The sequence below is a fragment of the Bidens hawaiensis genome, unplaced genomic scaffold (genome assembly GCF_021521415.1).
Source record: "Bidens hawaiensis isolate Kalapana, Puna unplaced genomic scaffold, B.hawaiensis_p1.1 tig00020021_1, whole genome shotgun sequence".
Lineage (NCBI taxonomy): Eukaryota > Viridiplantae > Streptophyta > Magnoliopsida > Asterales > Asteraceae > Bidens > Bidens hawaiensis.
Window position 1 is genome coordinate 25,815 of NW_027493040.1, and position 16,612 is coordinate 42,426.

General features: G+C 34.4%; 1 protein-coding gene and 1 non-coding gene across 3 annotated transcripts; both read left to right on the forward strand.

Annotated features, from left to right (window-relative positions):
• The first annotated feature begins 595 nt into the window (after positions 1–595).
• LOC143559698 (small nucleolar RNA R71) lies at positions 596–704 on the forward strand. Its single transcript, XR_013139989.1, has one exon. It is a non-coding gene; the product is annotated as a small nucleolar RNA R71 (small nucleolar RNA).
• A 2,523-nt stretch (positions 705–3,227) lies between these two features.
• Positions 3,228–9,488, forward strand: LOC143559678 (monoterpene synthase TPS4, chloroplastic-like). Of its 2 annotated transcripts, none has more exons than XM_077048176.1 (8): positions 3,228–3,554; positions 3,735–3,820; positions 4,015–4,282; positions 7,876–8,251; positions 8,339–8,554; positions 8,623–8,761; positions 8,838–9,089; positions 9,198–9,488. In XM_077048176.1, exons 1-8 carry the CDS (start codon positions 3,281–3,283, stop codon positions 9,486–9,488), a joined length of 1,902 nt encoding a protein of 633 aa, XP_076904291.1. In that variant the 5' UTR covers positions 3,228–3,280. The 2 variants fall into 2 exon arrangements, with proteins under 2 accessions (XP_076904291.1, XP_076904292.1); XM_077048177.1 differs by having other exon boundaries at positions 7,879–8,251.
• Positions 9,489–16,612: the final 7,124 nt, after the last annotated feature.

Below are 16,612 nucleotides of genomic sequence, written 5' to 3' on the forward strand. Positions count from 1 at the left end.
ACATATCCATGACTTCATTTCCACTTGATGAACATTGCCCTCCTACCCACTTTGACCACCACCACCTTGACCATGAAACCCTTGAGTATTCCCACCATGAAACTTACCTTGATTGTTATATTGTTGATGAGGAACATAACTTCTTGGGAAATTCAGGTTGGATTGAGTAGCCGTATTTCCATAGTGAAAATTTGGATGATTTCTCAATCCGGGGTGGTAAGTGTTTGAGTTTATATTGTAATTCCTACCACCTCCCCCTTGAAGTGCATTCACCTCCTCTACTTGTACTTATCCCACCGTACACACCTCATAAGCATGGACCAACTCATTACAATTTGTACCAACATCAATTACCTGATTAGTAGCTTGTATCCCTCCTTCTTCCATGGCTTTTACTTATGGTCTTAAAATTGCCGGCCTTGCTCTTCTTCCGGTTTGAGCCTTTCTCTTTGATGTGATCGCCATTTGCTCCAAATATGCCCAATCATCTTGTTCATAATTAGTACCAAATGTACCATTTGTGTTCGATCTCAAATCCCGTTCATCTTCCATACTCAACCCCTCATGAAAAGTATTTTACAATTCCCAAAGAGCAATACCGTGATGAGGACAATTTTTAATCATCATATTAAACCGCTCAAATGCTTCATGAAACATTTCACCCGATTTTTGTTGGAAAGTTCTCAAACTCCTTCTTGCATCATTAATCTTTTGGGCCGTGTAAAATTCTTCCAATAATATTTGTTGCATCTCTGCCTAAGTAGAAATGGATGCGGAAGGTAATGTGTAAAACCATCTGTTTGCCTTATCTTCCAAAGAAAATTGAAACAAGATCAACTTAACCTCATCCGAAGAAAACCCTTGACCCCTAATCGTGTTGCAAATTAAGTCATATGCCTCTAAGTGAAAGTAAGGTTCCTCCATTGCTAGACCCTTATACTTTGGTAGACTTTGGAGGGAATTGGTCCTCACCTCAAATGTCCTTCCTTGTTGATTGTGAGGAATAACCACCGGTGACGGATTATTAGTGATTATTGGTCGAAAATGAGCTTCAATCCCCCTTACCATCTCTCTTGCATGCCTTCTTGGTACCCCCATTGTTACTCTTGGTTGACCCATTTGCCTATAGACGGGTCTTGGAGGCGCAAATTGTTGAAATTGTGGTTGGGGCATTTGTTGTTGAAAGGGTTGGTCTTGTTGTTGCCCTTGTGGATGCACTTGTTGTGGAGTATGTTGTAGTTGAATAACCGATGGCGGTTGAGCTTGTTGTTGAACAACCGGTGATGGTTTTCTATTAAGTTCTTGCACCGGTTCCGTTTGTTGCTCTTGTGCATAAGCAAAATTTCCTTGATTCACCCGTTGATTTCCATCACCCCCATGTAGTAACCTTCCACTTCATACCCCTCAAATTCACTATCAAACCCATACCTCTAACTATCACTCTGTGTTATTCAATATTTAATGAAAGGTGGGGGTTGATATTGGTAGATTGATTATGGTTGTTGAAAGGTTGGTTGTTGGTTTTGTTGAGATGATGATGCACCAAAGGTAGGAAAAATGTTGGAAATAGGTGGCAATGTTGATGATGTTGAGTAGGTGAATTGAGAATTTATGGGTTAGGTTGTGTGAGTTGGTTTCAATTCACTTGACGAAATATGTATGGTAGTAGTAATCCGTGAAGGTGTAGATGGCAATGTTTGACCCGAAATGGGAGCTGGTGAATCCATGGTGCTATTTGATGCAGTTGGAGAACCAAAAAGCTTGTTCTCCCTAAGTAACACTCGGTTTCTTCTAAGTTACCGTTCAATCTTGGGATCAATTACTATTGGTGATGACTTGTTAGAGACTATAGTATGCATACACCTATAACTACCTGCACACTAACACCACCAGTGTAAACCCGAATATAACAAAAAAAACTACAAAATCTAACACACGTTGCGCACTACTCCCCGGCAAAGGCGCCAATATTTTACGTGAGGTCGGAGACTCACTCAAAAATAAACCAAATACAACTAATTAGATAGCAGTAAGTGGGTGTCGAACCCAAAGAGTTTGTAAAAAATGTGTTACTAAGTAGCTTTGTAATCTAACTATATTAAATTAAACTAGATTGCCTAAAAAGTAATTTCAAAGATTTGTTTGGTTGATTTAATTAACAAAAAGAACTGAAAACAATTTAACGAGTTTAAGTGAATCAATAAAAAGAATGCTTTCTCCCGATTTCAGATTTCCAAGATTGATAATGTTAACTTTAACTTTTGGGATGAACTACATAGACATCGTCCATGATTATGTGTTTGATTGTGATAAAAGAGGACAAAGTACTTGGATTGTAAAAAACAAGGTTGTCACTCGATAATCAATTTTATATAGCCAACCCTAATTCCGTTTCAATAAATCCCGATTGCCTACGGCACTAAGAACTGATAGTCAATAACACGAATTACACTATACTAACAATTACTAATCAAACTCACAATCACCATAGCAATATAATCAAAAGATCAAACTACTATCCAACAAATAACATAAATAATTAACAATCATTCAATGGAAAACCTTCCAGTTCGAGAGAGAACACAAAGGAATTTAGCCACATGATTTGGTTCATTATTCATTCAATCAAAGTATGAAAATCCATAAAAATAAAGTCTCTAATGATTACTCCACTCACAATAATGTTCTTAGACTCCAAAATTCGTCCCTAGGGTGTTCTCTAGTGATAGATATGTGAAAAGACATTGAAAAACGGAATAAAAACACCAAAATCCGGCATTTACAACTTCCGAACCGTGGCCCACGATGGCTTCCACGATGCCCCAGAACGCTACAGTACGGTGAAAACTGTCATTTTTTGCCCTTTTGACCATGGCCCACGGTCAACACCGTGGGACACGGTGGAGCTCTTTCTCATTTTCTTGTTTTCTTTATATCATTCTCGTTTCAACTCCGTTTTCTTCGCCGTTTTCGCCCACGTTCTCGTGATTTCATCATATATCTCCTCATATCTGCAATTATATGAGTATCCATACTCAAATAATTCCATAAAATAAATTGGTTAAGCATATGCATTTATATCTTTTAGCTCGCTTAACGGCTTCCCTACGGTTCACCCGTCACCGACTAAATACCAACAAAAGTTATTTCAGTGGGAAAAGGTATGTGGGGCGGACATACACCTTACAGAGGATGCGTCGTCCACCTTAGTGGGAAAAGCCAAGTGATCAATATGTGGATGTAATTTGACATGTCCCGTGTACCCATTTGCTTTTGTTAAATGTTTCAATTATCACGTTTTTTTAACCACCGAAATATTTGTCTATATATTTCACATTTCGTAACACTACATCAATATCCTTTAAACTTAAAAGACATAATTATTGGAATGGCTTCACAGGCTAATGCTATCTCGCTATTTTCACATAAGAGTCTGTATTCACAACAGTTGATGTATATATCACCACTCAGATGCTCTAAGATATGCATGTCTATTCTTCCTTCAGGTAGGCCTTGTGTAAAAGCCAGCATCACATACGCAGAGAAAGTAATAGGTACGTACGTCGTTCGCTCTAACCATAGTCTTTTGGCATCAAGTTTAAATGAAACATTCAAAACCACACATATTCAACGACGCATAAACAACACAAACACCTACAGACTTTTATTCACATCAATTATAAGTCGTTATGCTTTTATTTGTTCCTTATTGAAATAACTTACTTCATTATTAGATTTGGCGTCTCCCTTATCAATCACCAACACTATGTCATTTGCTCGAGAAGTCAGTTCTCACCTCGTGGATCATCATGGAATGAAGGTATGATTTTTATGAACGCAATATCGTCAAGATAATCGAAAAGGAATTCTTAGGTAGTATCGAGTAAGAGCGACAATTCTTGACATGACCTGAACCCGACATGAAAATATATAGGTTTTGGATCGGCTGACACGACTCATGAAAACAAGAATTGCAACCATTATACTAATTTCTTTTTTATTATTAAATGATAGGCAATAATTTCACCGCAAGTTGATGCTAACAAAAGAATGCATGAACTTAAAGAAAATACGAGAAGGGCTTTAATGATGACTTCAGACCCGAAAATGACACTAAAGCTAATTGACACGATTCAAAGACTAGGAGTTGGGTACTGCTTCGAAGAAGAAATTAAGAACATCTTAGAAAACCTTACACAAGTGCTACCGGATGACGATTTATACACGGTGGCACTAAATTTTCGCCTTCGACGACAGGGTGGACTTCATACCAATCCTGCAGGTATATGTTACTTCGTTACATTAATATTTGCGTTGAACAATAATAATCATCATTAAAGTAACTTAAAATTATTCATTCTAATCTTGTAAAACCATTTATAAATATTTAGTTTTTTAAACACGTGACATAAATGAGACACATATGATCTTGTTACCGTGTTACGTGACTTATTTGAGTTAAATTTTCCTTTACAAATTGCTGTGAGGTACTACATATGAAAGCATCAATTTTCATTACTAGTAATTGATAAAACATAATATGTTTTTACAATAAATTAGAAATAAGTTACAAAACATCATTTATTTATTTTATAAAATACATGATCTTTTCATTGAACCCTCAGATCTTTCTAAATAACACTTTAACCTAACTTATATATAAGGGAAAAAAATACGTGAGCCTAAGTAAAGTTGCCTTTTACTCGATCGGTGGGCCGATAATTTTACAACAAACAAAATTTAAACAATATATACCCCTATTCCAGACATTCAGATAGTCATCTTTAGTATTCCATGTTCAACAGCTCAGCATTCAGTAGGTTAGTCAAATTTTGAAGTTCACATAAGCACATTCAGTAGTTTAGTAAGCCAATAGCTCAGTAAACCACTAGGCCGTAGTTCAGTAAGTAGTAGTTTAGCTGTTCACTTGGTTAGTAAGACAATATTGACTAATTTATCTATGTATATATAATAACAATTCATTCACGTAAGAAATTAAATAGCTAATTCGAATTCCTGTACAAAATAACAGGAAACCCAAACCCATACACATAGGTTATTTAATAGGTACATACCTTAATCTTAGAATGGAGTTGTTGAAATTCTAACGTGTTTCTCGGAGAACTTGGATGTGGGAAAAGACTAGTGACACAATCTACGTCATGTGGTAGGAGTTTCCAGTTTGAACAAGTACTGTTTAAACCAAATAACCAATTTAACATCGCATTAACTAGGTGAATTAGACAGCATTTAAATTCAGTTAGATGTCTCCATAGTCTATGAGACAGACTATGACTCTATTCTCTTCTAACAATGTATTTAATTTCATTCAATGAATAAGCCGTTTCGGAAACGTACTTGCTAAATATTTGCGATAATTAAACTATTATATGTAAATTAATATATATATATATATATTAAAAAGAGGATTACATCCCTCTCACAAAGTTACTATTCCTTTTACTATTTATTTTTTAATATTTTATTAATTATTATAACCATTAATTCACTAATCATAATTTTAAAAATAAAAATAATAGTTTTTACTTCCTGTATTATATTTTTTATGTCAACTAATTAAAATATTTAACCAACTATATTTTTAAACACTAAACTTAGACAAGTGTCGGCTTTACATATCAAACAATTTTTTTATACTTTGCATTCATATTTTTTATAGTTCGTCTTTATAATGACCGAAACTTTTTTCGTGATTTAAAAATATCTAATCGTCGCATGGTTTATATCCGCGTGTCAACGTTTGATACCTAGCTCGCCTTTAAAATATTTTTTTTGGATTACTAATTTATGTTTACAAATATGTGTTGATACCGCTAATACGAACCGAATTTGTGTTGGTACCGCTGATACGAACCGAATTTGTGTTAGTTCGCAACAGTAAAATGCCGGTCTTTTTGGTTCCACATATGAAAATTTGTTGTATTTTGACATTGCCGAGTTTATATGTTTTGTTTAGTTTCGATGTCGTAACTTGATACAGACTGACTTAGCATCGACTTAAAGCGAGTTTATGGTTCAACATTTTTACTTATGTTTTTTTGTTAAATTTAACGGCCCCGTCACAAAACGCGGGTCCTAAATCCTAGTTAATATAAAAACCTACTATTTCACCTTACTTATAAAGTAAGATAAGATTCTTATCAAAATCCGGGCAATTATTGACGTCTTCAACTTGCATCAAGTTTCTATTATTTTTTCCTTGAATTGTCTTAGTGGGTCCCTCCTCAAACTTGATGCTTAACTTTTGATCTTCACATGTGTTTCTCAAGTGCTTATCCGATTATTGAGGACACACGCTTTGACTTGCAGTGCTGTCACTTTTATTAAAAATCTGAAGCATAATATAGAAAAACATGTTTCTTAATCTAAACTAACCTAATTTGAAAAACTCGAACATCTGAAATGACTAACTAAAACCAAAGTAATTCTGGTTGGTTCTCGGGTTTAATTTATTAGTTTCGGGTAAACCCGAAAAATCTTTTAGACACTAAAGTTATAAAAATCTGACCATAATAGATTGTTGTCATTCCAACTATTATGGATCGATTGTTTATTGTTAATTTATATTTTCTGTTTATTAATAATAACAACCATTATCCAACAACCAAATCACGTCCGATTGAAGAATATTATAGTTCGAGTTAGTTACTTACCTTTGCACTTCTTTGAATTGTTTTATTAAGTTATGTTGGTTTATTATTAGATTTTTTGCGTTACGAGCAAATAAGAATATGTTTTAATTTTAGCATTGAAGTCTTTCAATTTTTTTGTTTTTTGTTTTGTTTGCTAGGATACTCGAAACCCGATTAACCCAACCCGAAAAATCCGTGAGAAATTCGGGTTGGGTTTCGGGTTAATTTTTAAGATTTTAAAATTTGAAACATAAAAAACTCGACCCGAATCTCTCACGGGTGAGCCTACTTCCGCTTGGTTTTATGGATTCATTGTTGTTGTCATAGAAGATGGTAGTTGCCTGTGAAGCTGGTTGTCGGACCGTTTTAACCTTCTTTGGGGTTTAAAGGGCATAATAAAAATTGGTTCTTTACATAAGAAAATTATTTTTGATCTTTGGAGTCACATGCCATCTTTGTGTATGTATAATTATAGTTTGTTAATATATATTAAGAATTTTGAGGCCTAAAATGGGGAGGCAGGGAGCCTAAATCCATTGCTTTATTTCACTCCCCCTTGACCCACCCCAAAATGCCTACACCCTAAGGATCAAGCACCATTGTTGTCGAGTCCGAGCTGTCACGCTATGGTAGCTAGGTTGGTGGCTTGAGTTGGCTAGGATAGATCCTAGATAGAGCCTTTTGGGACCATTATAGCCAAAGCGCACTCCCCGATCAACCCTCTTAGGCTCCACATGTGGCCTAAATGCCGTCAGATTGCTGACGCTGTTATGCCAAAACAACCTTTATGGGTTGTATTGTCTGGCTCATAATTTATCAAGCGATTCCTTAGATGTTTGCTTAATTAGTATTGCCTACGTTTGAAAATTTAACATTCAATGCCTATTTTTGAAGATTTATTGTCCAATTACTTATTTTGGAAATTTTCTCAAAAAAAAATTCATTTAATAATAATGAAGTTTTGAAAATTGTTCGATTTAAGTTAAATGTAAATCTATAATCACTAAAAATTAATCAATATTCATATTTGTTGCATTTAGGTCTCTCAGTTTTGTTATTGAAATTCATATGATTTACAAGATTGGAACACTTGATGAACTTTTGTAAGTCTATAAAAAAAACTTTTGAATAATTTTAATGGAATACTTAAGAAACTTGATTAACAAAGGAGATGTGTTCTAAAAGTTCGTACATACTAAAAGTAATCTTTTGGTTGCTACAGCAGAAGTTTTCCAAAATTTCATGGATGCAAACCGGGAATTAAAAAAATCATCAAGTGAAGACATAGAAGGGTTGTTAAGTTTATATGAAGCTTCACACTTGGGTTCAAGTGGGGAAGATGTTCTATCACATGCCAAGGAAATTACTACAAGACATCTCAACAAATCAGTTTCACAGTTAAACCCGAAACTTCATAAAAAGGTAGTTGAGGGGTTAAAGCTTCCAAGGCACATGAGGATGCAAAGGTTAGAAGCAAGAAGGTATATTGAAGAATATGGTAATGAAGATGACCACAACCCACTTGTGCTAGAGTTTGCAAAGTATGATTATAATAAGGTCCAATCAGTCCTTCAAATGGAGTTGGTTGAGGTAACAAGGTAAAAGACTTTCTTTTTTCTTCTTTTTATGTTTCATAATTAGTTATATAAGTTAATTGGTTATTTGATTAATGATTTTAATTGTAGGTGGTGGGAACATCTGGGTTTATCTAGTAAGTTGGGTTTTCGAGATCGGCATGTTGAGTGTTTTCTGTGGACAGTGGGGCTTTTACCCGAACTGAGTTTCTCAGGTAGCCGGATTGATCTGGCTAAAGCCATCGCTATTATGTTGGTTATTGACGATATATATGACACGTATGGCTCGTATGAGGATCTTCTACTCTTTACCGATGCAATTCAAAGGTTTGATTACATTTAGTCCCCTCACTTTAGCGTTATATTGAATTAAAACATGAATTATGTTTTGGCAGATGGGATTTGGAAGAGACTGAACAACTTCCCGAGTATATGAAAATATGCTTTGAAGCGTTGTATAACACAAACAATGGGATATGTGACAAAGTTCTAAACGATAGAGGGTTGAGTGTCCAACCATTTCTACGCAAGACGGTAAAAAAAATTTATATTCGTTGTTTTCAAGTTGGTATAATGAACATATTTTGATTGTTTATCCTTCTTATTCTAGTGGGTTGACTTGGTGAAAGCTTACATGGTGGAAGCCGAGTGGTTGAAGAGAAGTAGAATACCAACACTTAAAGAATACATAGAAAATGGGGTTACAACTTCTGGAGCATGTATGGCATTGGTGCATCTATTCTTTCTCGTATCCAACGGGCTTCCAACCAAAAATATGCCGCATCTTCTTGATCGATACCCTAGTTTTTTTACATTGGCCGGAACCATTCTTCGTCTCTGGGATGATCTTGGAACTGTTAAGGTATTATTGGTTGATAAGAAATTATAATATATACCCCTAACTATTACATATTCAAATTATCACTGTTTGATTTAAACAGAAGAGAATTCAATATTTTATTTTATATAGGAGGAACAAGAAAGAGGAGATATGCTTTCAAGCATACATTTGCTGATGAAAGAGAAAAACATAGCATGTGAGAAAGAGGGAAGGAATGAAATATTGCAAATGATCTATTCGTTATGGAATGATCTGAATACCGAGCTGGTTACACCGGATATCATGCTTTTTCCTATAATCAAAGTTGCGCTTAACATTTCTAGAGCTTCTCAGGTTGTTTATGAACATGGTAATGATAGCTATTTATCAAGTGTAGAAAATCATGTACAATCGTTGTTCTACAAACCTATTGATATCTAGTTCTAAACCTATGATAAATGAAAAAGAGTGTTTCTATTAGTTCCACAAACCTATTGATATCTAGTTTTACAAATCTATAGCTCTGACAAGTCCGAGTCCCGGTGCGGAAGCGTGAAAATAATCGTTATTAAACAACGGTGTGGAGCTTAGAACTAGGGTTAGGATCGAATCTAACTCGTATTCACTCTTGAAAGATGTCTGGATGGATGAGGTGTATTGGGAGAGAGCCTGATTTGATTAACAATCAATAATCGGATGAACAATTGCAATCAAAACACAAACAAGATAGAAATGGTAGTATGAGCAATCAAAACACAAACAAGATAGAAATGGTAGTATGAAATATTAGCCGAATGATTCTCATTAAGATGAAACATTCATACATACATTCATACATACAATCGATTAAGAAATATCTCAGCCGCCACCAGGAGAGCTCATCCTGGAGGCGGAGACTCTCTCAAAGGGATAAAACCCTAAATCTCACACATACACAATACAGTCACTCATACTAGACAAATGAATAAAAACATCTATTTATACTAGTCTAGCATGACTTGGTCTTCAAGCCATCCACCCTTGGTTGAGACCAAACTAATATATTTTTCACCCACAAATTAATTCGATGCATCGGTCTAAAATATAAGTCCCAACAAGTTCTACAATATTTGTTCCACAAACCTATTATATCTAATTTTAAAAAGGTATAATTTATACCCCTATTATAAACACTTCAAATATCATGTATACCCAAACAAAATTCAAATTATCATATATAAATATATATATATATATATATATATGGGTGTGTTATAATAAAAAGTAATAGTTTTCTAGGAAGAGTAAGAATAAATCTAGACCATTGGATCTATGATCTTGTGGTTAAGATTGGTAGTTTTTAAAATACCAAATAGTTTCCTAGGATTAAGGATTTATGCTATATGGTTTCCTAATTCTAAATTTTGTGTCATTCCTACTCTTCTTACAAGACCATGTATTTTTATTTTAACCCTTTTCAATATATATATATATATATATATATATATAATACTATATATAATGTATATAAGAGAGAGAAAGGTGAAAATGTTGACATTAAGAGTTTCATAATTTCTATTGCATATGATACAAGTCATGAAGCTTTGATTTGAATCCCTGACAGCTCTAAATCTTTAAAACTTGATAGAATTTCAAAATTCAAAAATCAGTGCTAAAGGCCTTTTTACATTGGCGCCTCTGTCACATTCAAGATGATTTACGAGCAAATAAAATCATCTCTCGATTGATTCCAATCGCAAGGCCTAGCACCTTTTTCACCTTCTATTATTTCTATAGTAAGAACAAAAGTGTCTCCATTCAACACTCTTCCTTTGTTATGATTACCAATTCATCGTATATCCTTTCTAAATCGTCGACGGTGGCTGGCTCAACAAGCATCGGTTCCAGCAAGGGAAGATTTTTGTTGGTCCGATGGGGTAAAAGCCAGCGGCAGTAAATTCTGGCGGTCGTTGATGATATCCGATAATGATGGTGGTATGGCGTTTTCCGACTAGATCTCGAGGTTTTAATGGTGGTGTTTAGCTGTGATGGGTTTTCAGTGGTCTTGGGTAACACATATGTCACACCCTCAATTTTCGACTAACGGGGTTTTACCGTGAGTCGCGTGACATAACAGGATCTAGCCATGTGTTATAACGAGCAACCAATTTATAATGGAAAATATTTAAATATTATTTCTCATCATAAATGAGGTAAGTGCATTTACAATAAAGTTTTTACATTTGCGGAAGCGTATAACATAGGATAACACTTAAAAACCCAGAGTGCGTGTCAAGACGCCCAGACATAACATTTCATTGAAGACTCCCAGCATAATTCGATGCTTAGTGGGATCCATGCATCCTAGACTCATTTCAACTTCGCACGTGCACCTTAAACATCTGAGAAAGACATGCTAAAACGGGTCAACACAACGGTTGGTGAGTTCACATGTTTGAGTTTAAAAACAAGTTTATTAAACAAACCATCTAGTAAGTAAACGTTGTAAGCAATAAAGCATGGATAATGTATGCATTAGTAATACCGCTAGTTAATTACGCTAGCAATCATGTTACATTAGTGTGAGTTCAATTGTGACCGAGGCTGACTTGTTAGTTTGTTTGCCACCCACGGAGTCTAATATAAAACTAGTGCATATTGGGTTCCTAGTAAATGAAACGCCCGACGACTCCCTCAACCGAGAGCCCCGAGGGGGTTCGTCAAACCCAGTAGTACTACTTTTCATTACCCAGCCAATGTACAATTGTTAACGGTCCAATGTGCATGGGGACTTCAGTTTAAGTTCACAATGTACACATGAGGTATTAAAAAGTCTACAATTATCCAAAAAGTTTGTATGTTGTATGTTTCCCCCCCAAAAGGAGTGAAAACTGGGGTAGTGAAACTCACCTCGAATGCGGTTCAAATTGAAAGTCAACTGCTTAAGTCAAGGTTGTTCTAGTGCCTAAATCATACAAGTACTATAATGATTTGCTAAGCGATTTCTAGAACCCTTAGTATCTAAACAATTCCCTTGTTTATTTGAAGTTTGACAAAAGTTCGACTTTTTGTTGACTTTAACCAAAGTTTGACTTTTCGTTTGACCTTTGACAAAAAGATCCAAGTTGTTGACAGTTGACTAAAAAGTCCAAGTCTCGATGACCGAAGACTAAAAATTGAGTTTGGTTGACTGTTGACCAAAATGTTGACCTTTGACCAAAATGTTGACTGACGGTTAAAAATGTTGACCGACGGCCCGTTGGTGACTTTTGACTAATTCGCAAGACTTAGAATGATCACATTATGTTCCTTATCACAAAAATCAAGTAATGTACACTTAGCCAAATTTTCATACAATCTTATGGCTAAGTCTAACTTCTACCACTTTCAACACCTCATAAGTAAGACTAAACACTTTGTCAAACAATTCTAAGTTGACCCATAAATTCAAAATTCAATTTACTAAAATCAATCTATTACAAATTAAAATTATATTCACTAACCAATATGTTGATCATCCTTAACAAGTTTTCAATCATCCAAAAATGATTCTTCCAACCAACCAAAACTTGTAATTAAATTACCAAATAATTCACACATATTCTTTCAAGTATTAGACATAACATATATTTTTCTTATAATTTTACAATTCACCAAAACATACAGAATATTCACACTCTACAACAACCTAATTTCAGTCTCTATTTTAACACATCAGTATACAAATATTTGCCAAAATTTTTATATTTGTCCAATTTATGCAAGACCAACTGGGTTAGATTCCTAATTAAATTTATAACATTGTAGAATTAGAATCACACCCATATCTATTTTCAATATCACGTTATACAATTTATAACACGGCTCAGAAAATTTCTCTGTCAATCGGGATTGCAACCCGATTTTGTAAATTAATAAAATGCAGACAAACAAAGTCCAAAAATTATGATTCTTGACTTTTTGAAAATTCAAATTACTTAATCACAATATAAAAAATAAATCAGAAACACCAACCTATCATCAAGTTATTCAATCTACAATCTAAAACACAGAATCTGTCAACAAGCAGATTAAAACAAAAAGTCACGAAAATCATGATTCTTATATCCTTATGATCTTTAATCATCAAGGAACCATTTTCTATAATCAAATATCATGTTTTTCATTATTACACTGACTTATAAAATAACATTTAGATACAAAAAGGTTTCCATCCTTTTCTTTTATAATAAGACACAAAATTTCTTTTAACAATCATGTAAGAATAAATATATTTTATATATTTATTTATATGGCCATCATTATCATTTATATAATAATAGATCAAAATAATTAATTATACCTTATTATATATTAGCTTGGTAATTGTTGATGGGCCATATTACTCTTAATAGCTAATAAAGGGTTTCTGTAACACCCCGTAATCGCAGCGGAAACGTACACGGGATGCAACAGACACATCTAATATCAACAGCATTGCTTATAAAGAAAATACCACTACATTAATTTATAACATATTACATTGTTGCGAGTTTCGTTTCTATCTAGGTGTTACACACAGGTTTTACCGATAAGACATTAATATATGTTCATTACAAAATATAGAGCAGCAAGCTTCCAACAGGTAGCACAGATAATTAAGCACATTTCAATCATTCCAACTTGGGCATACCTAGAAAACATGTAAAGAAAACGGGTCAACTACGAATAGTTGGTGAGTTTCACTAAATTAAATAAACACTGACAGATCATTTTATTAACCATTTATTAGCAATGTAATTATGCTGGGAACTATGTTACCCCAGAGCATTTCTACTAATCTTCTGGGAACTATGTTACCCCAGGACAATAATAACCTCTGGGAACTATGTTACCCCAGAACAATAATAACCTCTGTGAACTATGTTACCCCAGAACAATAATAACCTCTGGGAACTACGTTACCCCAGAACGATAATAACCTCTTGGAACTACGTTACCCCAGAACAATAATAACCCCTGGGAACTATGTTACCCCAGAACAATAATAATCTCTAGGAACTATGTTACCCCAGAACAATTCCACACGATAAACAATTTATATATTCTATGCATCAAACCATATATATATAAATATACAAGTGTTTCCATACGATCGGTATGTACTTAAATACTTTAACAAAGACATGTTTTCCGCCCCGGGAAAATATTTAGAAACAGTTCAGTAAAAAGGGGCTCGTGAAAACTCACCTTTCTGTGAGTCGGGACGTGATACAATGAACTGCTATAAGCCTGGATCTGTAATATAATATCTAGTCGTTACTATATAATTCCCATAAATTAAATACGTATCAATCAGTACATCTGGGGACATTGTTAGCCCAGTACTATACTCGATTCGGGGACAATGTTAACCCCGTGACACTTCTAAGGACACAGATTGTGACATTGCTTAGAGTCTAACGGTCAAGATTATCATATTTATGATTTCCTTGATTTGCGTGCCTAGCACGGTTATCCGTTTTTAGTTTAAAAAATGAATTTGGTCACACCCGACCCAAAAATGGTGTTTGACTGTTAATTTAGTTAAAGTGATGAAATTAGAGCTCGGTTTGGACACCCCGTTTGGCCGCGGGGCCCGTTTCCGTCATTTAGGTGCCGGAAACAGTAAAATCGGGTAAAATTACCCAAATCATCCGAATTATTTTCGGATGATTTATTTTTACTTAATTTACTTAGTTTTATGGAAATGGTCCATTTTTAGGGTTTTCATAAACCAGTCAGCTCGCTTATGCGAGTTTTGCCGGTTTACACGTTTTAAGCTTTAAAAATTTGTTTTTATGTTCTTTTTAGCACAAATAATTACCCGTTTAGTCTCGGGTCTTGAAATTTTGCACAAAACTTATTTTGACAGTAAGAAATTTTATAAAAATTTTCCAGATTTATTTTCTTATATTTACATTTATTTATCTATTTTTAAACCTTATTAAAACTCTAAATATGTCAAAAATACCAAAAGACTTTAGAAAAATCCCAAATTTTTCTGGGATGATCCCTGCCATCCTCATAACTCCCTGGAATTTTTCCAGAACCCAAAACTCATTTTTCAAGCCATTTTCACAAAAACCGAGCTAGAAAGCTCTAGAACTCGTTTTACCGAAAAGCCCCTTTAGACTTCTCCAACTGAGCTCAAATTTTGTGTGTGACTTTTATATGTTATAAAAAGCTTATCCTAAATTTTTCAGAATTTGTCATCAAGTTTAGCTATTTTTCACCATTTTTGGCCAAAACCGAGCATTAAATTCACCAAATATTCATCTTTTATCCAAAAATTACCAAAAATTCACAGATCTCATATTTTCATGTGTAGATCATCTCTGTGAAATTTCGTGACCCAACTCTAAGCACATTACAATCTGTTCAAAATCACTAAATCACTCGAAAACCGAACTATCTTGTGTTTTCTAGCGTTAGATCGCAAAGATCTTGGTTTCTAGCCTTTGCTAGCCACTAGATACAACACTTACAAGCACAATAACACTATACCAAGCAAGTTACACCAACAATCAAACCATTTCTTTCATAGTGTCGGTTTTGATATAAAAACAAAGGTTTTAACCGTAAAAATCCGTTCTCGACTCTTTTTACACATTTCTTGGACCAAGATCCCTTGTATAACTTGTATACATCTCTTGATCATGCAAGAGTCAGTTTCATCTCGGGTTTTCACCCGTCTTTCACTTGGAAATTCATTTTTTAAAGATTTTAACCGTAAAAATTCGTTATAAACTCTTTTAACTCATCACTTGGATCAAGATCCTTTGTATAACTTGTATACATCACTTGATCATGCGAGAATCGGTTTCAACTCAGGTTTTCACCCATTTTTACATTTGAAACCTCCTTTTCTCAAGATCATGAAGTTGGAAACAAGATTTAAGCATTAAAACATGTGTTATACCTTGTGTTCTTGGTTTGGATCAAGGGTTTTTGGGTTGAATGTTTGAAGGTTTGAAAGATTTGAGAGAGTTTGATGTGTAAAAAAAAAAGAAAATGAATTGATAATGGGGATAGGGTGGCCGATCGGTCCAAGTAATGGGTGGGGGTGGGCCCCACAACTTCAATATTAGCCACATATTCGGATTTCCGAAATCCGGATAATGTTTTGGATAATCTGGCTCAGTTCGTTTCTCGTTTAAACTCGTAATTCGGCTTAAAACGAGCCTAAAATGGTTTTTTTTCGGGTTAAAATAAAATTTACATAAAACCGACTTAAAAACTTTAAAAACTTAAACCATGACATTAAAACATCATATTATTAATAATTACGCATCTTTTTCGGCTTGATCGATCGTCTCTTGCTTGGTTTGATGTTAAAGGTTTCGTTTATCGTACCGACGTACTAATAAATCGAAATCCTTTTTCTGTGCTATAATTCACTTATCCCGAGCATTAATACTTCGTAAACATCACTAAACATTATATACTTCGTCTATAATGTAATTCCCGATTCGTTCGGGTTTCAATAATCGTTCGTTGGTTAATTGTAATTCCAATACGATTCACAATATAATCGAGTATGATTCATACTATGAATCATATATACT

Bases quoted from the DNA above. Each gene is read 5' to 3' on its own strand.
- LOC143559678 (XM_077048176.1), top strand. From the start codon at position 3,281: ATGTTTCAATTATCACGTTTTTTTAACCACCGAAATATTTGTCTATAT. The intron at 3,821-4,014 runs GTATGATTTTTA...ATTAAATGATAG, and splicing joins TGGATCATCATGGAATGAAG to GCAATAATTTCACCGCAAGT. The intron at 9,090-9,197 runs GTATTATTGGTT...TATTTTATATAG, and splicing joins ATGATCTTGGAACTGTTAAG to GAGGAACAAGAAAGAGGAGA.